This window comes from Schistocerca cancellata, chromosome 8 (genome assembly GCF_023864275.1).
Source record: "Schistocerca cancellata isolate TAMUIC-IGC-003103 chromosome 8, iqSchCanc2.1, whole genome shotgun sequence".
Classification (NCBI taxonomy): Eukaryota; Metazoa; Arthropoda; class Insecta; order Orthoptera; family Acrididae; genus Schistocerca; species Schistocerca cancellata.
Genome location: NC_064633.1, coordinates 465,309,307 through 465,334,676, shown reverse-complemented (window position 1 = coordinate 465,334,676; position 25,370 = coordinate 465,309,307). Strand labels below are relative to the sequence as shown.

At 37.8% G+C, this 25,370-nt stretch overlaps 1 protein-coding gene across 2 annotated transcripts in view; it reads left to right on the top strand.

Moving 5' to 3' along the window:
* The window catches only part of LOC126095352 (nucleosome assembly protein 1-like 1), a 30,181-nt gene extending 11,195 nt beyond the window's left edge, over positions 1-18,986 (top strand). For both annotated transcript variants that reach the window (XM_049910160.1, XM_049910159.1), the window contains exons 6-9: positions 66-203; positions 667-814; positions 12,344-12,463; positions 17,151-18,986. In XM_049910160.1, the coding sequence (XP_049766117.1) occupies positions 66-203; positions 667-814; positions 12,344-12,463; positions 17,151-17,308 (564 nt within the window). In that variant the 3' untranslated portion in view covers positions 17,309-18,986. The remainder of the gene's footprint in view (positions 1-65; positions 204-666; positions 815-12,343; positions 12,464-17,150) is intronic.
* The last annotated feature ends 6,384 nt before the right edge of the window (positions 18,987-25,370 follow it).

The window sequence follows — 25,370 nt, the reverse complement described above, 5'->3', positions numbered from 1 at the left end:
CTACTTTTATGTAGCCTAATGTTTCTGAAAGACTCAGATTGTGACAAATTTTCTCTACCTTTCAGGGATTTGTTTTAGAATTTCATTTTTCACAAAATGAATACTTCTCCAATTCAGTTCTAACTAAGGAATATGAAATGAAGTGTAAGCCAGATGAAAGTGATCCCTTTAGTTTTGAGGGACCAGAAATATTTAAATGTAAAGTAAGTATGTAACAATTTTTCCTTCTTTATAGTAGCGACTCATTTATGAGATTCTTGTTAAGACGACAGCATTTGTGTAGAACAAAACATGTAAGATTTTCGAATTTTTTAAACGCAATAAGTATAGCCATATAGCCAGTACACAGAATGACAGTAGTTAGTTATCAATCCTCTGTGATTAGTTATGTGGTATTTCAGTTTTCTGCATGTAAGTGATAAATGAACATTTCATAAATTATAAAAAATGACATTGTCTTATTTGTGTCCAGAGATGAGATGGTTTGGAATTGGTGTGGAAGCCATTTATGTTGCCAGCTAGCTTTTGATGCCGACCATTGAACTAATACTACAATCTTTTTTAATCTGGCTTATAAATTTGTATGCTGGGGAGAAATTTCTGTGAATGTGTACAGTAGTATGTTGTGTTTAAGCCAAAATTTTTCATCAGTATAAATATTTTTAGGGGTGTGTTATTGACTGGAAAAAGGGGAAGAATGTTACAGTGAAGACAATTAAGAAGAAGCAGAAACATAAGTCTCGAGGTGCTGTGAGAACAGTTACAAAGACCATTCAGAATGATTCATTTTTCAACTTCTTTTCACCTCCAGCAGGTAAGTAACTAATTAAACTATCTGAAATTTTCAGTAGTGATGGCAGTCAGTGATTTAACAATCATCCTCACAAGTTTCCACTCCGAAATCATGTTTTAGTTTAAAATGAAGAGTGAAAATCTCAAAAAGGAAATAGCTCGCTGTGTTGTAGTATTCTTCCCTGAATTGTGGCTTACCTGTTTTTTATTAAATATGGGACATGGAACTTAGTTATAAGTGGGCTGAGTTAATTGCTGTGACAGTAAGACTGAACAGGTCAAGATGTAATAAATCTGTTAATGCTCCTTGTGTTTAAATTAGAATACAGACTGGCAGACACCTTCAGGACGTGAAATTATATTACTGCTTTTATGCACATAAGTGTAAAAAAACTTGATACATTCTTCGCTTTGTGTGTTTGTGCATCTTTATTTGCAGATGTTTGTATGCACACTTTCCAAATTGGGTTTTGCCATCTTTTGTGAAATAGCTAGAACTGAAAATTCATTACTTTCCATCGCAGCGAGGCCCTGGACGTGCGGGATATTTGTGTATAAGGAAGTGGCATCAATGGTTACAAGGAAGGTTTCTGGGGGTAACGGATTGGGTAAGGATTCCAGGCGTTCGAGAAAGTGGTTGGTGTCTTTGATGAAGGATGGGAGACTGCATGTAATGGGTTGAAGGTGTTGATCTACGTAGGCAGAGATACGTTCTGTGGGGGCTTGGTAACCAGCTACAATGGGGCGGCCGGGATGATTGGGTTTGTGAATTTTAGGAAGAAGGTAGGGGTGCGGGGTGTTAGTGGGGTCAGGAGGTTGATGGAGTCAGGTGAAAGGTTTTGTAGGGGGCCTAAGGTTCTGAGGATTCCTTGAAGCTCTGCCTGGACATCAGGAATGGGATTACCTTGGCAAACTTTGTATGTGGTGTTGTCTGAAAGCTGACGCAGTCCCTCAGCCACATACTCCCGACGATTAAGTACCACAGTCGTGGAACCCTTGTCTGCCGGAAGAATGACGATGGACCGGTCAGCCTTCAGATCACGGATAGCCTGGGCTTCAGCAGTGGTGATGTTGGGAGTAGGATTAAGGTTTTTTAAGAAGGATTGAGAGGCAAGGCTGGAAGTCAGAAATTCCTGGAAGGTTTGGAGAGGGTGATTTTGAGGAAGAGGAGGTGGGTCCCGCTGTGACGGAGGACGGAACTGTTCCAGGCAGGGTTCAATTTGGATAGTGTCTTGGGGAGTTGGATCATTAGGGGTAGGATTAGGATCATTTTTCTTCGTGGCAAAGTGATACTTCCAGCAGAGAATACGAGTGTAGGACAGTAAATCTTTGACGAGGGCTGTTTGGTTGAATCTGGGAGTGGGGCTGAAGGTGAGGCCTTTGGATAGGACAGAGGTTTCGGATTGGGAGAGAGGTTTGGAGGAAAGGTTAACTACTGAATTAGGGTGTTGTGGTGCCAGATTGTGTTGATCAGAATTTTGAGGTTTTGGAGGGAGTGGAGCTGGAAGTGGGAGATTGAGTAGATGGGAGAGACTGGGTTTGTGTGCAATGAGAGGTGGTTGAGGTTTGCTGGAAAGGTTGTGAAGGGTGAGTGAGTTGCCTTTCCGGAGCTGGGAAACCAGGAGATTGGATAGTTTTTTGAGGTGAAGGGTGGCATGCTGTTCTAATCTGCGGTTGGCCTGTAGGAGGATGCTCTGAATAGCCGGTGTGGATGTGGGAGAGGAAAGATTGAGGACTTTTATTAAGGATAGGAGTTGACGGGTGTGTTTATTGGCTGAGTTGATGTGTAGGTGAAGGATTAGGTGGGTGAGGGCAATTCATTTTCCCTTCTAGTTCTTCTTGCAGTGGAACATTTGGAAATAGTTCCTCTTTGGAATGAAGCACAATACTAGATTGGATTTTGAACACAAGACTGTAGAAAATCCAGATGGGCAATAACGACCTTTGGGACCATATACGGGCCAATGCTCCATATCATCAAATCGGACATCTTGTAACAGTCGGAGCTGTTGGCTTCCTCCTCTTGTTTTGTGGTGGTGTTATGTCTATTGAGGGCCTTCCTACTTTCTTTTTCCCTGAAAACATCAAACCATTGGCAATATCTGCCCTGAATGACTTCAGTGAGGTCTTCTTGTCCAGAGGTTCTCTTCGAAATATCAGTCAGGCATTTACAACACTCAGATCTAGCATAAATCCAAACAATCTCATGTACAAACATCTAGTTTTCATTGGTACTCTATAGAGCTCTATCAGCATACCAGCAAGATCAACTCCTCCCATATGCTTCTTGTACTGACGTACAATACTGGGACGGGGCACATCAATTCTTCCTTTTTCATTGCTGTCCCATCATTTTACTGTTGAGTGGTTGGACACTACAAAATGAGCTTACAGGTGTCAGGATTTTGTTTTGAATATCTGCCATAAGCATATGCAATATTCTAGTGGCACATGCCCCAACTATGGGCAATGTTGCTCACAGGCAAAATAAGTTTTATACTATTTATGTATTTCAAAACAATATTAGATTAAAATATTTCTGCTGTAAACTCACCTCTGGGCATTTCTTGAAGAAAATCTGCTAAAATTACTGCCAATTTATTGAAATCCACTCTTTCAGAACCAAAATAAGGCACCCCTGTTGCTCACACGAGATCTCTGTAACACCACTGCATAAACTGCCATCTCGTGTGGAAAACCTAGAACTATTACAACTGGCATTCGCAGTGTGTAAAGAAACGTTGCCTGGAGGCAACAATGCCAGTAAAAGGCACTGTGTAGTGTTTGTTGTTCCATAAGGCCAATGTAAATTTCATGTTGCTTGAGAGCAACACTGCCAAATAAAGGGTTAAATGCAGTAACACCATAAAGGCAGTTTTTGCTATTAAGTGAATATTAAAGTAGAAATTTGGGGGAGTTGAGTGGTCCTTCTGTTGAAAGGTGGAAGTTGTATGAGAAAGGGTAAACAGTTTGTGAACCTTCACAGAAATTGCTGAAGATTGATACTACTTTGTCTGATAGCTGCCTTTGTGGGCACTGAAATATCACATAATTGTGTGGCCTATGAAGTTGCAGTGTGCACAGTCTCAATGAATTGCCTTTGCTACTGTGTTGTGTGGTTAACCCGATTTATCAACCACTTGGAAAGGTCATTTGCATGTTGGATCACACTTTAATCCCCAACTGTGTCAAAGAAATTGCCAGCTGTTTTGAGCTGAAGTGTTGGAAGGAGACTGGTGGGAGTGCTCTGAAATTGGCTTTGCCACAAGAACACAGTTATCTAGTGCACATGCTCCTCCACTGGATCCTGGAAGACACACAATTTCAAGTCTAGACACCTTAAATCAGGAGTGTTTTAATTTAACTTGGTGTAAAAAGTTTTCAGAATTCCCAAAAACCGAACTATAAAAATGAAAATTTAATGAACATACAAAATGTTGCTTAGTTGACCTTCCACAAATTGGAGATACATCTTATTTATTGAAGGCAACTATTTACTGTCAAAAGAATTTTATTAATATTTAGCTTTTCTTGCAATATAAGAAACACAGCTTAAATAACATTGGTTTCCAGAAAAATAAAACTTCACATTATGTGGCACTGTAATTGTTAAAGTAAGATTTACTACTTTTTGGAAGCATGTCCAAACAAGATTTATCTCAATGGATGCAGTGCTGGTAGGGCAAGGGAAAAGGCACTGATAAATTAGTTGTTACCATGGGTTAGTGTTTCTAATAAATTAATCATAGGAATTTAAATTGATTTAATCAAAAGCACAAAAATCCAGTAGTCAAATTTTACACACTGGGTTGGTTCTTGAAATTCCAGTGTTTTTTTTTTCTCGATCATGCCTTAAATGAACAGTAATTGCTGATTGAAAAAACTGGAGGGAATAGTTGTTTGGTGAACTCAGATTCTACAGTGGTGTTAATTGTAGTCAAAACTGAAGTACAGATCATTAGTGAGGGTGTACTGCGTCCACTGGATGTAATTCTATAGTGGTTGTATTACTGTGGAGGAGGGGGGGGGGCGGTATACGCTGAACTTTGAATGGGGCTCATTATGTGACCTCTGGTATGTAAATATGCTATTTGAGTGTGTGATGCTTGCGTTGTTCAATGCCCTCTGAATGATCGTAAATGCCACGTGACAGCATGACATCAGGCCATCTTGTCACATATCAGTGATGATGGGATAGTGTCTTGTCTAGACAGTTTTCCGAATGTACATTAACTGCTGCAACAAATAGATTTTTTAGTTAAATCTCCTGAGATATTAAACACTTCTACAGTCACTTATGCTGGATAATAGTACTACATTGTAATGAGAAGCAACTCAACAGCTTACTGAAATCTGTGAATAGTTTGTCCATAGGAGTAAAATTACAGAATTTTGATGTATCATATTTATCCAGTTAGGACAACCGCCTTTTTCTTAAGAGGCTGCTCTAGAACTAGTCTATTTTTAACATGTACTGGCCAATCAGTTTCATTGATATAAAATATAAGATACCTATTATAAACCTATAGATTTTATTGTTAAAATTTTGATAATAGGACAAATATAAGCAAACATCTTCATTATAAATGAAGTTAAAAATTAATCTTGCTTCAAATTTCCTGTTTCTTCAGGATGCCAAGGTTTCAAAGATGGTGGTGGTTAGGGTGGGACCTTACAGCCCAGCTAAAATTACTGAGGGAAGCATCTGGAAATGAAATGAATACGTTGTCCTGAGTGTGGGCTTTGCAAAGCATCGAGCAATAGGTTTGGTGCTAAAGGGAATTCAGCTGGTTGGCCTAAGTGAGAGGGAGACTTACTTTGGCCTGAATTCCTGAAGCAGATGGATAGGGTTGGAGGATAAGGAGAATACCATATTTATCCAAATGCAAGCTGAACCCCAGAAAGGGTTCAGAAAGAGAGAAATGAACCTTTTCAAGCCACACTTAAAATCAAATCAAAGATGGCTCATCTGATAATGGATTAAGTACAGTAAAACCCCACTTTTACACTATTCAAGGGGCTTCAAAACATGTTGTAAAATATTCAAAAAGATTTCTGCCTTGCAGCCAGTCGTTAGCTTCCAGCTTCCGGAAGGCGGGAATTTATAAAATACCTTGTCAGTGTGGCATGTCATATATATATGACAAACATTACGAACAGTAGAAGAACGTTGCACTGAACATGAACGCTGTACTTGCCTTTTGCAACCTAGCAAGTCTGCAATTGCTGAGCATTGCATTTCCACTTGACACACAATGGAGTATAACAAGACGACAATTTTGGCCACAGCAACATCCTTTTGGAACTCTGTCATTAAAGAATCAGTGGAAATTTGCATGACAGGCAATCTTATCAACGGTGATAATGGCTACCAGCTAGATAATGCGTGGAACCCATCATCTCTAAGATCTGCTCCAGACGAAGATGTCAGAGTACTCAGAAAGCTGTGGCAATTGACAACGCCGAAGACAGCTGAGTTCTGCAGTTCCACCAGCGAGGGTGCTGCTGGCCGGTGGTGTAGTTCATCTGTCAATATGATTTTGACGCATGCGCGGAATATTCACTACACACTATATATTACAGAACGGAGGGCATCTTTGTCAGTCTTCGATGGCTTATCTGAGGATGGCTGGCAGTTGTCCAGTCGAAATATCATGGATGGAAGCTAATGACGACCAGCTGCAAGCCCGAAATCTTTTTGAATATTTAGTTCACCAGGAAATTTTAAATTTCACATGTTGTAAAATGTGAGAAATGTTTCAAGCTTAAAAGTTATGCATCGGATACCCCCTTGCATTTTCGTACTTTGTGTGATACCTGTACATAACGGGCATCAAAAGACTTGTCAAGGAGTTACTACCTAATAAAAACTGCTGATTTAGCTTGAACTGTTGTGTGGAAAGTAGGAAATTTTGACTCAGTTTCATATGCCATCGATGTTTTTGAAAGCCTGCAGCTGTCATTCGTTATTTAAATAATGAAATACTGCGCTCGTTATGTATTTTTTTTTTCATGCTTAGCACACCGTGTTTCGAGAATTTTTTCTCGTTGTCAAGTGCAAATATTGTTAATTATGTTCAGCGTCTCCTGTAGTCATATTTTTGAGGTTATTAGGTACTGTTTCTCCTCAGTTATATAGAACACACACACACACACACACACACACACACACACACACACGCGCGCGCACACACACACACACACACACACACACACACACACACACACACACACACACACAAGCTTAAAAAAATTTATGTAACTGGCACTGTATTTATACTAAAAAGTAAAAACATTTGAGCAACGCTAGAGTTGAGTGGTGGTGTCAACTAATACAAGTGGCTAAATGCTGAAACACGCTAAATGGTTCAACAAAAGTGTCATGATAATGACCACAATTACAAAAAGGCTTTTGTGCAGTAGAGACAGTTTGGAAAAGGTTGTGATTGGTCAGATTATCTTTATTTGAACAAACCTAGTTATTTCCATTAACCACAACCCCAAATAGAGCTTTGCAGTGGTGGGAGATACGGCATGAATTGTTCCAGGGGGTACACGTTTACCGGTTCAAATCTGCTGAGTATAGCACTCTGGTGTAAAGAAACTTACCACGTAATATTTATAAGCACTACTGGATGCCCAACATCATGCTAGCATTATTTTTTTTTCCACAAACACTTTCGTAATGTGTAAATTCCGGAAAATTATAAATATGTTTATGAAAAATTGGGTGCAAATTGACATTGTGGACATACAAAATTGACGGGAACAGTATAAAAATGTCATAAACGGCGGGAAAAACGTTAATTCTTGGAACTTACCTTTATCAAGAGGCCTCAGCTTGCAGAGATTTATGGGGAGTAGTACTTATTTGTAGCAAATCACATGGAATTAAATTTAGTCTGGACACTTAAAATTACTGTATTACAAACACTGACGGCAGTGAAAATTCGCAATATTTATCAAAATATTCAGGGCGTAATTAAGGCAGCTGGGGCCACTGACTGACTGGACAACAGTATGTGTCAGTCTAAGTCAGTCTTTCCATGTGACATGAATGTCACTCAAAATATGTTTCCTTTTAATGAAATACGTTTTTCATCTAAGGAAGTTAAATTTTGGCTTGACAATACTACAGTTGATTTAAAGGATATGAAGTAGAGAGTAATCCTCATTCTCGGACACTATGCATAGTCTGTGTTAGGGCACTTTCTGTGATTACTTTAACATTCTAAACGACATAGTTTGCACAGAATCCTTTCAAATTGAAATTATCAGTACAAAGTGTGAACTGTAAGTTATCACCACTGCGGAAAATCTTTCTCCTGCATTGTGTGCGTCTGTTACAGTTGTTAAACGAACAAGTTAGGATCAAGTTGCCTAGAATATAGGAATCTGTAATTGGGAACTATACACAGGTGGGCTGTGAGTGGTGACGCTGCAGGTGTCTCCCTGCACTGCATACGTTAATAGCAAGGATTTATGTCTCAAATATTGCCTGCATTGAGAAATGGCTTGATGTATACAGATATGTTGAGAGCTTCTGATGGAGTTGGAGTTGTTGAAATTAAAACTATAATTACCATGCTTGCCAACTTCTAAAAGTTTCTTAAAATGTCCATTTTGGTATAGTGTACTCAATTATTTATTGCTATGAATATTTGAAAAACTGCATCAATTCAAAGGTGAGCAATGTTAAAGTTGAATTTCTGCCATGATAATAAATATGTAACGTTCAATACTCAGAAATAACTAAACTGCTTCTGTGGCAAAATGTTGGCTTTTAGTGGTGTCTTTCAGAACTTCCTAAGGCTTTGGCCCTGAATCTAAACTGCAGGTGCATTTTTGGACCATGAAAATAGAAGAAACGGTCAGCTTGCATTTGGGTAAATATGGTTAGCTGTCGGTACAAGCTGTAGAGACAGGTGGTGGACCATTAGAATCTGTGTGTACTTCTTGCGCTTCTGCAGTGTATGGGGGTCCAATTGGCTTACTGCTGGTGCAGACTTGGTAGCATTTAGAAGTAGAAAAAAAACTAGCCTCCATATGAGCAATCCACAAAGCTGGATTGTGTGAGCAGAAAGGTGGTAGCCTTAGAGCCAGTCATGACATGGTGAGATTATAGTTAACAATCATTTTGTGCAAATCTTTCATAAGCACTCATTAATCCAATGATATTACATAGGTAAATCGTGTCAGTCTCCACTTTCTAGGTAAAAGCTGTGCAGGCTATTGTTTGATTTAGAACCTGTGTGTACTGGATACAATGGAACCAGACTACAGAAAAAGCTTACTCAAATGACAGCTTTATTGATCAGTCACAGGATATGGTGAAAAATACACAGTTCGATCAATCATTCTGAGCTAGCAATGCAAAATCTCACAACATCCAGAGAACGGATCAGATCAGATTTATCTCATAACTGTGCACAGCCTAATTATATGCATGAAAGGTAGAAAATATAAAAATCGTGAAGAACAAAACTGAGACATTATACGTAAACAGTGCCTGTCAGGTGTGTTTACAAACATTGCACAGCCAAATATCACACAAGACATGTACGACACTTAACAACCGTAGTTGCGCAATATTGTTGCAGCCTCGAAAGGTAGTTAACTTCCCTAAGTTCATGCTGAATCTAAATTACAGAAATGACGTCCCTAGTCGAGTTGCTTCCACACTAGTAACAGTCCTTACGAAGCCAGTGACTTTCATTGTTCAGTGAGCCGCAGCTAACTTCTATCCATTGACTCAAGCTTGCAGATGCTCCTCACATCTAACTCCTTTACCTCATACCTCCTCTTTCCTGACCGAGTATGGGTCTACGACACTCAGTCCTAGTTTTCTTGCATATTCTTTTACCCCGCCAGACCTACATGTAGTAGTGTTGATTAGCTCCCCATTGCCTTATTGGCTACTCGTGTGTGTTGTTCCTCTTCTCTACAAGGAGAGGATAGGAAGCTTTTCCTTAAAAGGCCTCATTATGTCCAATGCTCTTAACTGCCTTCTTACAAGACAGCATATTCCCCACCGCAAGCCCTCTGTATTTCTCTCGCACATAGCTTGCTCTTTCTGTGATGACCCTTTCATTGTTTAATAACATACCCTTATTAATTCTGTCACTGAACCTGTTTCAGTGCTCCACCCCTCCTCCCCTTGTCAATTGTTTCCTGGACTAGATTTGTAACTGTGGACACTACAGTTGTAGTAAATATTTGGTTGTTTCTTCTGAATATGTCAAGATTACCAAGGTTGTGGCTTAGGTAGGATTTGAGAACACATCTGTTGTTTGGATGCTTAGCAGATTTCTCATTGACATGAGAATGCTGGACTCGCATTCGGGAGGACAACGGTTCAATCCCGTGTCTGGCTATCCTGATTTCCCTCAATCGCTCCAGGCAAATGCCGGGATGGTTCCTTCGAAAGGGCGTGGCAGACTTCCTTCCCCATCCTTTCCTAATCCGATGAGACCAACGACCCCCTGTCTGGTCTCCTCCCCCAAAACAACCCAACCCAACAACATGAGAATGTGATAGTATTCCTTAGTCTCTTTGTTTCCAGCATGTCAACTGCTTGCTGCTCTTTCAGTGGTTGTGTGAAACCAGCAGTTCACACACCCTATTTCATTACAATCGTTTCATAGTGAAGGTTGACACCCTTGCTGCATTAAACACATTAAGTACTCCACTGGCACCCATCTGTCTCACGCAGAAATGTTGGCTGTTATTTTTTCAATTTTAAATTGGTTTAATTCCAACTACAGGTAGATTCAGGCAGTCCACAATTTACATATGTTCGATGTTAATAAAAAGTGAAGGTAAGTAGTTTACATTTTCCATGGTTGACAGCATGACAAAATTTGCTACGCACTCACCATTCCCTTCTGCATATTTTTTTGTTTCTAAGGGAACCACACAGAAGTGATGGTCCACAGCAATCCATTGCCAGGATTTGCAATCTTTTCAGAGGTCATGAGTGTGGGCAGGTTGCAATGATTGATCACTGATCTGGAATTTTCTTGTGGTTCAGTGAATCAAATGGGTGTGTGATGATATGGTTGTACGGCTGTGACTAGTCTGACTACGTATTAAGTGAGGTCAGGGATTTTGTTTCATTTAGCTTTCCCATGTTGAGTGAGAACTTTGTGAGAATTTATAATTGTTAAAGGACCATGAACCAATCTGAGAAGTGAAATTGAGACCAGAATTGAATTATTGTAAGTAATAAAAATATATGGTAAATACATTGATGTCTTCAGATTTTGCATCAATAAGCATTTTCAAGGTCATATTGTTGGAATAAATTGGATGGAACTTAATTAGCACATACAAGGCTCCATCTGATTTATTTATGAAGGTTACAATCATTATTAAAGTTTTTAGATGCTAGACATAATGAAATGCCTTAATGTTAAGGAGATATGACTTTTTAGGACAAATAGATTTTGCAACTTGAAATCACTTGTTTCGTATGGTTTAAACACCCTCTCACAATTTACAACAGGAGTTACTCCAGTGAGCAATGCTGCTTTTGATAACATTTCTATGCAGACATTCAAATTGCAGAAGAAATTGTGTAAATACGTGCAGTTAAACAATGAATGAAAAAAGAATTGACAATGTTTTTGCACACTGGAAAATGAACACAATCTCTATGGTGTCAATGCACATCACCTAAACTGCCAGAGCTTCACTTGTAAATGTAAGACAGCCACTGTAGTAATCTTTTTGCATGATGTAAAAAGGTTCTCAGCAGCCATAGTTTAATATGTGAATGTAAGATGACTTTGTATTTTCCAAATGAGTAGTTTGGGAAAAATCTTTTACTAAATACAGTAGATGACAATCTCTAATAGTGTATTCTTCGAACTGCCCTTACATTCACACATTAGGACTAGGCTATAGGAGCAGTGTGGATGTACAACCATCAACAAAATTGGTCTATTGACACATTTGGCTGTTACTAATAAATGTGTTAAAAAGGTTATTGCTTCAATATACTGGCCTGCAAGAAAGATACAGAAATATTTGAGGAAAAGGACTGAAAGTTAAAATAAGATTGAGAAAGCCTTGTAGATGTGGTTGTGGGTATTATGAAGAGAAGTCTGAAAAACCAGCTCTAAGGGAACATTCCTTTGACCTTGGAAACTAAAAGATATTTATAATTGTAATTTTAACCAGTTTGGTTAGATTTTCCATTTTTTGATACCAGACAGGGAACTTGCAGTAGCAAGAAGAGTGAAATTGGGCTTGATTTTTTAACTTTTCCCCATGATTTGTACTACAGCCAGACTTCTTTTAGTGCACCAGTAAGCCAGTGATCCACACTGATGCCACTTTCTGCCAAGAAAGTAGGAGTTGGTTTGAAAAAGTTCACTCCAAAATTTCATAATTTTGGAAAATAAATTGGTGGGAATTGAGTGTCAGTTGGAAGTTATCTGGTAAAAAACTCTAGTTGTTCTTGGTTTTTCCCATATAATATGTATTAAATTTGTGTAGAAATTAGATTTCTGGCATATCTAAAATATAAAGTTCTGAAATTATTTTTCAGTTCCCGATGACCAAGATGCTGAAATTGATGAAGAAACTCGTGCTTTGCTGACTACAGACTTCGAAATTGGTCATTACATCAGAGAGAGAATTGTTCCGAGAGCTGTCCTGTATTATACAGGTGAGAATATGCATAATCATAGGTATTTTCTGTTAATCTTATAAATGAAAAGTTGTGCTGAAACGCTTCTTTTGAAATAATTAAGTCCCGAAATAGAAAAACATGAATGGTGTTGAAAACAATTAGATTATTTAAACTGCAGATTGCAATAACTGTTCACAAGATTTCAGCAGAAATTTGAAGACACCACCTGTAAACAATGGTAAGGAATAAGTTGGTTATTTCAAGAAATTGTTCAGTATTTCTTAAATGTTTCTAGATCATGCAATGTGGTCTTTTTATTCAAAAGTCATGTACAGTAATGACATTTGTAAATGGGCAAATTCTGTCCAAAACTTAATTTTTAAAGTTTATTAGTTACGTGCAAACTGACTAAACTTGCACTATAATTGACTGACCACTGTTTACTTTCCATGCAAAATTAAATGTTCTTTGAAACCTGTGAAATTTAAAAGGTATGTTTTAGTTTTTGTTTGTCTTGCATTAACAATTTTTACTATAATTAAACAAACTAAAAACTAATCTGTGATCCAGCTGTGTATAAAATAAATTATACCAAGCATATTGCATGTAAAAGTATGTTGAGGATGGTCCTTAACACTTCCGCAGTTGTCTTGTAAATTCATGCTAATTCATGATTAAATATTCACACGTAGCTGAGTAGCACCTGTGTGTTCAGGATCTTTGTTGTACTTAACCACATGATCCTCAGATGTGTATAAATCTTCCATAAAAGGCATTTTCCTGGAAAAACACCATTTGTTTGTAATGGTGGCAGCCCTTTGTGGCACTTACTGCTGTTTATATGTACACATCCCGACAGTTGCCATTAGTGAGAATCTGAAATTAGGGAACTACTATTTCTCAGTTCATTATGAATTAATTACCTAGCTTACCATGTTTTACATGCAATTAGTCTGACTGTGCCATATCAGTTACAGCTGAGATCATTTTTTAGTGTATATCATTGTAATATTCACATTTAACTTAGATGTTGTTTGGAATACATATTTTGTGAGTGTTCTTCAAAGAAAACAAAGGAGAATGGTTAGTGATGTTAAGAGGTGTCTGTTCTGTGGACAGGTAGGCTTGTATATGCAATCATCTGAGAAACTGCCACAGCAGAAATGTGAGTGGGTACTGTACAATTTGTGGAAGTTTGAAGAGGTTACTTACATATACCAACAGGATGTTGATTGCTGTTAAAAATTAGCTATCTGCAGCTGACCTCTTCTGTAATTAATTTTTACACTCAGGTGGACTTGCTAAACTGTCTGTATCTGTTGCAAACTAGCCACATCATAAGGTAGACCTCTCATAAAGGGCTTTTGTGACTATTTGGTATGGTCACAAATTATTTTAAATATATTTGAAGTTGATTTTGGAGTATGCAATCCATTACAGCTATCACAAATTTTTGAAAGCTCTTAAACAGGATTTACTGTATCTAACTATACTGAAAACAATTGCAATGACGTTAATGTTAAGATGAATGATTGCAATGGACTGATTGGTAAAGGAGCATAGATATTTAATATCGGACTCACTCCTAGGTGGTCACATTGTTCTTTTTCCTGTGGGGCCAGTTAATGCTCGAATATCATGTAGGTGGATACATAATAAAAATTGGATCACTGGGGAAACGAGGACAAATTATGATTGTACTGCTGTCATGTGACCTCTAACAAGATGGTAGGAATCACAACCTCAAAGAAAATGATAGCATCATTCTTAATACTGGAATTTGAAGAATTTTAGCAAACAACTGTGATCCTTGTCAGTTCCTGCTTCTGATGTAGTCTTGTAACATTGAAAGACACACCATGTCAACTATTAAAAGCTTGCTACTGAAGTACTTAGGAGACAAAAGTTCTTGCATTTGCTTAGAACTTTGATATGCTTCCAGATTTGTTGATATGGGTTTGGGATCCATAGTTCGCCAAATGTTCTGACTGAATATTTAGTTAGGACACTGATAAATAGGCAGGATTTAACCTGAAAACGCACCAAATTGAGTGTGAAAGATTATAGCAACAAAGCTCTAGGTATTATTCTATTATTAAAAACCAATAAAGTCTCCATCGCATTTTCAGATTTGTTAGAAACAGATTTTGGGCCTTTCCTTGGACCATCTTGAGGCTTACGTGGCCATTATGGCTACTGCTGGTGACGACAGTGAGAGATCCATAGCAGTACTCCATCTACTGCAACCAGCAGACATAATGGCAGTGTAATCTCGAAGATGGTCTGGGGAAAAGGCCAAAACTGGTTGCCAACAAAAATCTGAAAAAGCAATAAACTGTTTTAATTGATTTTTAACATTTAATCAGGGTTGCGACATGTTCTATAAATCGGGGAATTTCAAACATGTCGGGGAAATTGAGGGTAATATCAGGGAAACTTGAAAAAATTTGAAAAATCTCATTTTTTGACTCAGTAGATGAAATGGTTTTACTCAGATCATGTCGTCCCTGGCTGGGTGCAGCTGAATATGTACGCTGCTTCCCTGCTCTCTCAACACTACTGCTTCTCCCCTTCCTACTACTCACCTCTGCTTGCAGTCAGTGCTGCCACCACTACTTGCCATTAGCCTTGCAGCTGCCGAAGAAAGGCAGGGAGGCATTGAGGAGTGATTTGTTTGGACCTGATTCTGACTGTAGGTGCAGTGGCTGGAAATGGCGGTCGTGTGCTTGAGTTGTCTGTGAATGTGTGTGTGTGTGTGCTCATTTTCTGACTAAAGCTATGGCTGAGAATTTAGTTGTGAAAGTGTGATTCTTTCCTACATGCCTGTGTGGCTTGGCAATCATTTTTTTTTGGTAAGTTGCTACCTATCATCATTATTGATTCTGGAGTATTTGAACAAGTTACCTGTTTCATGGTTTGATCACCATGGTCTCATTTTGTCAAAAAGCTGTTGGTGGCTGGTGAACAGCTGGCCAACGGAGTGGATTTCCACAATGGACCAAAACTGGAGGCCATTTCTGTGGGTATTTGTAAAGGATTGGGCCTGCCAATCTGAAGCACATTCATTTCCCACTAATGTGCAGGCCCTTGCCATCAGATCTAGTCTCGCCAATCTGCCTGCAGGCCAGATCTGTTTGTGTTTGGTGTAATGCAGTGGATCATCATGGTTTATCCATATACCTAGGACTGTGGTGTTCCTCAGCAGGCCAGAGACAATGGGTGATGTGTGTCAGCAATTGCAAATGTCTCACTGCAAGTACTTCGTACAGTGTGGTGTTTTGTAGAAGTTTTGTTTTAGTAAATTTTGGCACTTCAAAAGTAGGCTATATGTTAGAATCTATGGATGATAAGAAGAAAATTGTTGCGGTTTGTACATTATGTACCCATGTACTTCCTGTGGGGGAAAATTGCACAGTACCTGTAAAATAATAGATATCACACAGTGGGTAATAATTGCTAATAATGAACATAGCAGAACCAACATTTTATTGATAGTCACCTACAGTGTTGGTTTACACAATTCTTCCACACCTTATACACTTCTTTCAAGAGGCCTGCTTTTATCTGGGGTTGTTTCTGAAATCAATTGAGGTATTTTAAATCTGTCTTGTGACAAGGAAATGTTCATTTTTCTCACCAAAAGTTTCATTTTATTGAAATAAAATATCAGTGGCCTTAATGAGACCACATACCATTTGGCTTGCTTTCTCCTTCTAAAAACAGTTCATTACAAATGATGTTAGTACTTATTTTTTTCTCACATCAGGAAACGCAATCTGCTTGCAAGTTCTTTTTTAGATATTTCCTAGTTTGCACTATTTTCTTGTACTGTAGCTGCAAAGACATTGTCAGCTTGCATCTTAATTTACCTTGAAATCTCAATTTGTCAGGGAAAAATGCTAAAACTTGTCTGGAAACCAGGGAAGTATCAGGGAATTGTGCTTGGGTAAATTTGTGGCAACCTTGTTTATATTGATTGCTATGCTCCAGAATACTTTCTAAAATTTTATTATTTTATTATATAATAGCATTTTTGCTTGGAACAGGAGCTTTGCTCTAGGTATATTTAAATGTATGTACAAAGTATTTGACAAGTAGCTAGATTTCTTCCTATGTGACAGTTCTTGTGATTCTCAGCTGGGTTTCCAAATTTCACTGTAAGAGCTGTTTTCTTGTTTGATAACATATCTGGTTTACACACACACACACACACACACACACACACACACACACACACAAATTCATTGGATATCCAATTAGTATTTGAAGCATGATACTAGTTTTTCTGGAATTGTTGGCTTACTGTTTTGAAATGTACACGGAAGTTTGCCAATAGCCTTTCCATTTTAAGACTATTCATGATACTGCAGTGTGTTGAAGCTGAAGTATTTTTCTTGTTTTAACTAATTTTCCTGAATTAGCTGATTGTGTCTAATGTATGCTGTCCTGAACATAACTTGACAATTCTGTAATGCAATCACGTAATTTGGTAACTGTACAGTAGCACTTATTCAGCACCACATTTTCAAATGTACAGTTCAGTTGAAGTCTTAATGCCAAAATTACCTTGTTAATTTCAGTTGTTGCAAGGAAATATAATGTAAGATGTCAGTGCCTGTCTGTGTACATGCTGTGAAGAGGCTTAAGTAACTTGCTGCAAATTGTGTGAAATTTTGAATTGGTTTTTAGAAATAAAAAATGTTTATTGGATTAATTTTTGTAGGTGAAGCATTAGAAGATGAAGATTTTGAAGAGGAGGAGGAGGGTGAAGAAGGTGAAGAAGAGGAAGATGACGATGATGATCCTACATACAAGCCTGGCAATCGTATTTCTGTTCGTTCTGGTAATAATCCAACACCAGGTGACTGTAAACAACAGTAGCAGTTTGGTGTTTGCAGCCGCTCACACTCTTGAATCTGCTTCTCTTTTTTGTATGAAAAATTAAAAATAGTATAATGCTAAATTCTTAAAAATTGGCAAATCATGTTTGTTACATTGATACATGTTTTATAATGTTCGTTTAAAATTGTCTGTTGGTTAGTTTTCTTATCATAAGAACTATTTTCACTGTACACCCATGTTGAGTGCTTGAACCACAATGGTTGTCAATAAAGCAAGCATTTTTATAAAAACATTTTGTTACATGTGTTAGTGCCAAATGAGACTGCTCTAATTTTTTGTGTGGTATTAAGAAATGAACTGCACAACTTATTGTTGGTAATGACAAAGTGTAACAGGAATTGTGTTGCTTCTGTTTGTCATGAATTACTGCAAGAAATTAATGCAGATGTTGTGTATCTGCAGCTTCTGGTGATGTATATGTGTACATTGACTGTGTTTGTGAAACAGCATCTCAAAAATTCTGTGGATCAGACCTTCACTGAATGCTGTTTTCAAGAGTTAATCACAACTGTTGTGTAATATATTTTTTGAAAAACAAAAGTGTGTTTAAACACTGAAGACTTGGTCGCAACCCTTGCCACACCCTTCTACTGCACAGAATGTGGTTTAGGATATCATGTTCATTTGTGTGTGTGTGTGTGTGTGTGTGTGTGTGTGTGTGTGTGTGTGTGAAACTTAGTTGAATTAAGTGGCACATATTAACTGTATCTTTATACCTATGCAATGTGAAATGGACTGCAAACGTAAGAAATTATCATGCTTATGCTATTGTAACATTAGTTTGGTGATACAACATTAAAACACACTTTCTGCAGTTTCATGGTCTCCAATTTTAGATACCATAGTATTTTATTTTTGTCAGTTTTGGTGCTGAGAAAACTTTTTTTTTTCAAAATTTTGTGTTATCTGACACGTAATTAGTGACTTTGTAGAAAGTGGTCTGTACATCTAATTGGTGTGAATTGGTGCAGATAATTTAGAAGCTCCTATTTTACAATATTCACAAAATATTACTGAGGCTTTCTTGCTCTGAATTACTTGCTGATTGGGGATTCAAACTACGGTACCAATGGTGTGAATTATGTATGTGGTTTTTAATTGTCTCCATTTTAATTGTGGTGTACACTGAACGTTTGTTGCACCTGCAGAATTATTTAATTTTAAAAAATGCATGGTAGTTTTCTGCTGTAGTTGCAGAGTTTTCTATGGTGGAAATGTTTCGCATGAGTAGTATACTATGAAAAATTCCATATGTGCCTTTGAAGGCTGGTAACTTATTTTGCATTGTGATTGGAAACCCTTTTAATAAAAACTTGTTGAAATTATTGTAATAATAGTAACTCAGGAAAGTACACGACTGCTAGTTTGTATACTACATATTGTATTTTAAAATTGTTTAGCTCCAGTCTTCTGTTTTGAGCTGCGTTTACTGTTGTGGAAAGGAAAAAATGACCTTTCAGTTGTTATTAAATAGTATACAGTACTGCTATCATTTATTGCACATTATCACTGCATGGTTCCTTGTAAGAACAGAATGTAGGTTACATTCTTAAGGCTGCTTTTAGTGCTTTATCAAACATGAATATCAAAGATCTATCATTGTTTCTGATCTGATTTTGTAACTCATTTTGTAATAAAATGCATTTTGCTGTAGAAAGCTTTCGTCTTTTGAACATTATCTTCATGGATGTTTCTCTTATTTTTCAACCATTTGGAAAAATAACATGTATACCTCAGTGTATTAATTTTACTATTTAAAAATGTAGTTCATCATAAAATGCTTATGCCAGAGTAGTACAAATGTCCTTGCTGTTGGTTTGTACACACATGTAAAAGTGAGAGCTGCACAAAATGATGGGAAATTGTTCTTAAGTCTATTTTATCAAACATTAGTAAGCCACTTTATTACAGTGAAGCCTCTTTATAACGTTCCTCCATATGTTTTCCTGTGTTACGTCCGTTTTTTTCGGTCTTGACTAAAAGCCCATATAATCAATGTTAAATTTTCCTCTTTACTTAGTTATCTCTATATTACAATTTTCTCCATGTAATGCTCATATTTTTGGAACCGTGGTCAATTATTTACCTCTTTATAACGTTTAATTGACTGGATGTAGACAAATCGTTTTCCGTTCTGTGGAGTCAGTTTGCACTTGTGGTTGTGATGCTGCCACTCTACGAACTGCTGCACTGGCACTGGTGTATAGCACTGCAGAATACTGTGCCCCAGTCTGGAGCAGAAGCCCGCATGCCAAAAAGTGGATGTACGACTAAATGCCACTCTGAGAACTGTCACCGGCACACTCAGGCCAACCCCCGTTGAGTGGCTTCCGGTGCTTGCAAATATCGCTCCTGCTCTCATACATAGAGAGAAAGCAACCCAGGACATAGTAGAAAAAATTGAAACAAACCCAAGGCTACCCATACATACTGACATGGAAGGACCCACGAGATTCAAGTCCAGGAAACCTATCGTCTGGGGCAGAACATTGGGCACAGAGGGTCTCGATGCTGAATGGAAGAATGCATGGCAGGGTCTGAGAAGAGGCGTCGTGGAAAACCAGCACCTAATCCACGACCCAACCAAAAGGGTTGAAGGCTTCAATCTCAACAGGAAACACTGGTCGGCTCTAAACAGGTTTCACACGGGAGTTGGATGATGCAGACAGCAACCAACCAAATGGGATATACAGACGATCCGTGTTGTGACTGGCGAGGTACAAACAATGGACCATCTTCTGGTTTGTAACATTCATGGTTTCAGAGACAGCTCTCTGATGTCGCTCCACAAGTTAACAGACAATGCCAGGAAATGGCTCCATAATCTTAATGTTACTGTGTAATTAATTGTCTTCAATTTGTGATTTTTGTTCCAGTTAATGTAATAATGTAGTTTCCCTGACATAATTGTAATGTAATAACTGATATAATTTGTTTCCACATTGTAAGCTCCAAATGTTTGTGATTAATATTAATCTTATCTGTTCTTTGTAAAATGTATCTGGCAGATCAAACGAGAAATAAGTTTGCACTGGCTCGGAAAGTCCGTGCTCAGCGTGTTTCGTGTCAGCGGCAGAGCCTGGTCACGTGACATTTGACGCACATTCTGCTTGCGATCATTTTGGCGCCATTTCAGTCGATGCTTTGTATTCACAGCGTGTTGTGAGAGAGCAGCAAACAGATCGTGTCTTAGATATGTTTTTTAAGCTTTCATCAGTGGACATGAGTGAAAAGTGGAAGAACAGTTCTCTGGAAGAGGTTTCTGTTGGTAAAAAGTGGAGGCATCTCCTGGTGAGTCACGTGGAGCTAGTGAAGCAACTTGAACTGGCCCTGCAACACTCAACACTTACGAAAAACAGATCGGTTTGGGAATTGTGGAAATTCGAAACTTATGCGTTTGAAACCATCGACTTACGACGAAATGGAGGAAGTTTTATTAACTTGGTCTCAGCAACCACATGCTGCAAACATTCCTATAAACGGAACTGTTTTGAAGGACCAGGTGCTTCAAATATCACTGCAGTTAGGAATGGAAAATTTTAAGGTGTCCAATGGATGGATTGATAAATTTTGACAGTCATGGTGTTGTATACAAAGCGGAATGTGGAGAAAGTGTTTTAATTATAAAAAACTAATCATTTGATACATTGATCATTTGCAATGAATATATTAGTGTTGTGAGAATTTAAAATGTAATCTATGGTACCATTTGTCAAAGCTGATTAATGGTATCCCGATCTTCAGTAATGCCCTATAATTATTATTTGGAAGCCTTCCTCTTTATAGTGTTTTCCTCTATACAGTGTTTAGAATTTGTGGTTACTTGGAAAACGTTAGAGGTTTCACTGTATTTGTATTAGCATTTATTTGTGGAAGTTGTGGTTTTACGTAAGTTGGTTTCGAAACGTGGTAGTTTCTGCTTTTCTAGGAAAAAGAATTATAGTTAGTTCAGTTGTCTGTTGGATTATCATTTATTTGAAAGGTCAGAATCTCCAGCAGAAATAAATTTGTATTGTCACATTTAATAAAACTTCTGTTGTGCAGACATGAAACAGAAAAGGTCGTATCTACACTGTAGACAAAATATCTGTATTGCTTCAAATCATGAAATTGACTTTATCATACACGAAAAATCACTTTTCAGAGAAATGCAAACTATATGATAATTAGCAACTGCTGTTGGCTGACAACACAAGGTGTTCGAACCAGAGAATTGCTGTCAATAGATGCAGATACGTGTATGAAGATATGTAGTGGCATTAAGAGATGTAATATTGTAGGATGTGATGTACAGTTAAATTTTAGTGGCACTGTCTGGTACCAATCTAATACACTCCAAATTGAGAAAAACCAAAATTGAGTGATAGTCATGATTGTAAATATTGTTGTTGCACTAGAAATTTAAGGGGTGCTGTTAGTTCTCAAATGAACAGCCAAGTTTGTAATTTCTACATATTGAAAAAAAATTTTGCGTGCTTCACATCTCTCTGAAATCAATTATTGCATTTTTACAATTTCCCAGCAAATCCCATGCAGTTCATACATTTTACACAAGAGGTGGCCTAATTAGTGACTGTTCGCAGTTTGTTGTCCAGAAGATGCAGTACAATAGTTCTTGCCTATTGTTGCAGTTTTCGTTCATTGTTTCTAAAGCTTAGCTCAACATTCATTTGCTAACGTATAGGAATGCAACTTAATTGGAATGAAAAATACTAAACCCAATATTGTTAGGTTGCAGTGTTGAAGACAGCACTAGGGACATGGAGCAGCCCAGGACTCAAAAGTTGACTGCATAATTTTGTAAATGCTACTTTAAGGCAAACTTCATTTTTGCCACTTCTAACACATCTTTCCTTGTTCTCCCCATCCCAGCCACATTTTCATGAAATGTAAAGAATGGGAAATTTATAATTACAATAATGTGAAAGTGGTAGTGGATTAAGCACAGAGATTTAAAGAGAGCACTAAAAAAACTGAAAAGTTGTAAAATGTTATTTCCTGCTATGTGAAAGCAGGATTGTATTATAAGCCCTGTAGTGAAATTTGGGCCCTGAAACACTTGGTTGTTAACTGGAGAGAGATCCACCACACAGTTGTATCTAGCTTTGAGTGTCACCTTGACATAACAGGAGAAATTGAAAATATTGGGTACATGTGGATTGCTGTAAATGTCCTGTATAAGCTTCACATAAAATATGTAAATGTTGCATGTACCAGGTGTTTGTGTGATGGAAAATTCCTGGGATGATGGAAGAGGACAATGTAGCAGTTTAAAAGGTAAGAAACCTTTATCAAGGATTGAGTCAAGAGCTATGAATCCAAATATGCAGTGGGGTAAGTCTATCAGTGGAACACAAGGACATATGAATTGTATGTAAATGTAATCAATTGGTTTGTTTATCTACGAGTTCATCATGAGGGGTTTTCGTCGCAATTTCATTTGCTTACCCTTTCTTTGCATGTAGAGATAGCAGAATTTTCTTAAGTGGTAAAATCAATGTTGACAGTATATTGGATGTAGAATATCAATATTTCAGATACAGCTGGGCTTCAAAAATCAGTGAGATTCTTATTTTAAAAAATTGGTTTGATTTTAATTGAACATATTTGTTTGATTAGTGTAATGCCATTAACACAAGTTGTCAAGACTTTTAATGTTGAAGAATACTTAAAAGATTTTCATTGCTTGTAAACAACATTATGTAGAACGTGTGACTGCAACACTACACATATCGACTGATATTATTTTTCTCTTCCAAATAAAAACCTTGACATCACCTATGTAATCATTCAGTGAAACTGCAGTGGATATCACTGTCACCTGCTGGATCTACAACCCTTATTCCCTCCTCTTTGGCAACTTGTGTTACTCTTCTAGAAATCCGCTTTGCTGATGACAATTCCCAACACTCGATGGTTATGGTACATCATGCTGGCCCTGAGAGGGTATCTGGAGTGGTCTGTACATGGTTTGCACTGATAGGGTCAGTCAATATATTCCCCTGTGTACCACATTGGAACCAATAGTGGTGTTACTGCAAATGATATTAGCTACCACCATTTGTAATGTTTTCACACTTCCAGGCAGGCCATTTACTTACCGTAGGTTTTTACACAAACTGAGGTGTCAGAATTAAAATGGCCACTGGTTTACTAAGATGAAACGTGGATTCACAAACATTACATTGTGAATAAATGTTGGAAAGATGACAGTGTGTAAATGTGCATGCAGGCAGTGATATGGATTCAATTCTGGGTGCACTTTTCATATATGTCTCAAAAACCAAAACATCAGACTATCACTCAGAAATGGACAGTACAAATTTTAAAAAGTATGAGGGATGTTCCAAAAGCAATTTTTTTCATTGTTTTGGAGGGTGATGATAGTAAACCAGGTTAAACAAACAAATGCTGTGTGGATCCAGACCCATTACTGGTTCAGCGACAGAAGGGGTATCACTGGAGGTGGAATGGTGCATGCACACAGTCGAAGAAGGGAGTGTAGCAGCAGCAGACCGGCATGCCCAAGGTTATTAGAGTACCTGTTGTGATGGCAAACAAGTGTGTACAAACAATGTGGTTATCAATGGAAGAGGTTGCTGTTATCCAGTATGAATGGGCAAGTGGGACTAGTGTGTCTGTCATCTGCAAATGCCCACAGACCGTATATGGTGAAGAGGTCATGTCTAACCGAACAGTTGGTCACTGGTGTTGCATTTTCAGAGAACGAAGGGATTGGAGAATGAAGGTCTAAGTTGGCATCTCTCCACATGCTTGAATGAAAACAACATTGCTAGAGTGTGTGCAATAATTCGTTGTGTTGCAGGGCGCTGAGTTTTACTAGAGCAGTTTCTTTGAACTGATTGCACACTACATCAAATGTCAGTGGTGATTATGTTGAAAAATTTTGTAAACAAGAAAAATGGCAGCCCCAGTTGTAAGAGGCTTGAAATCATTTATTACAGCAAATTGATTTCCATCTGTGTGTGACCGTCTTCAGTGCTAAGAAAGAAGACTCAAATCAGATGTGAAGACCATATCGCATAACAAAGATAAGCCTCATGGAGTACATCACAATTATGATACATAGCACATACCAAATATTTAAGTCTTGAACACTTTGTCATAAAAGCACATATTACAACTTCAACATGGCACCAATATAGAAAAACATAGGTGAAAAAATTTTGAACTGAGCTTCCAGCTTACAATCGCATGCAGCAAAGCTCGGTACACAGTATAAGCATCACAGTGCCTTCTTTATTCAAATAACCCATTATACAGGACATTGTATGGAAAAAGGGGAGAAGCTTTTACATAGATTTTAATGTGTGCTTATTGTGAGTAATCGTGTCACTTTATGAGAGCACAGTTCCAGATGTTTTTCATCCTATGATGGCCTGGTGGATGTCTGTCTCTATGTGATTATTCATCCCACTGGTGGGTTTGGTACACATAATTATGGAAGTTGTGGTATTTGTCTATGAAGTCTACCACAGTCTCGGACTCCACTCATTTGGTTTGGTTTAGAATTTGTCATTTGCAGGGGAAGCAAAAATGAATATTAAGTGGTGTACAAACTGACATTATTTGTTGGATTTCTTCAATTATTAACTGAACTAAGGTCATGTACACTTTGTTAATGCCTGTTGATGGTTTTTAGAATGGTATGTCAAAGGACATAATTTATCTTATTGTTGTATGTTTATATAAATTATATTCTTGATTTCTTTGGTTATGGATGTTGTGTTTGTAATTGGTTTTTGCTGTTCATTTGTGTAAAATCTTGGTCCCCCTTTTTTAAAATAAAATATATCCTGTGTAATGGGTTATTTGAATAAGAAGGGCTCTCTGATGCCCATGTCCTGTATCAAGCTTTGCTGCATGTGACTGTAAGCTGCAAGCTCAGTTCAAAATTTTTTTGTTAGCTGCTACGTTGTTCTGCATTGACGCTATGTTGAAGTGGTAGTATGTGCTTTTATTATGCGTCTTCAAGACTTTAATATTTGGTATGTACTATATGTCATTGTTACGAAATCAG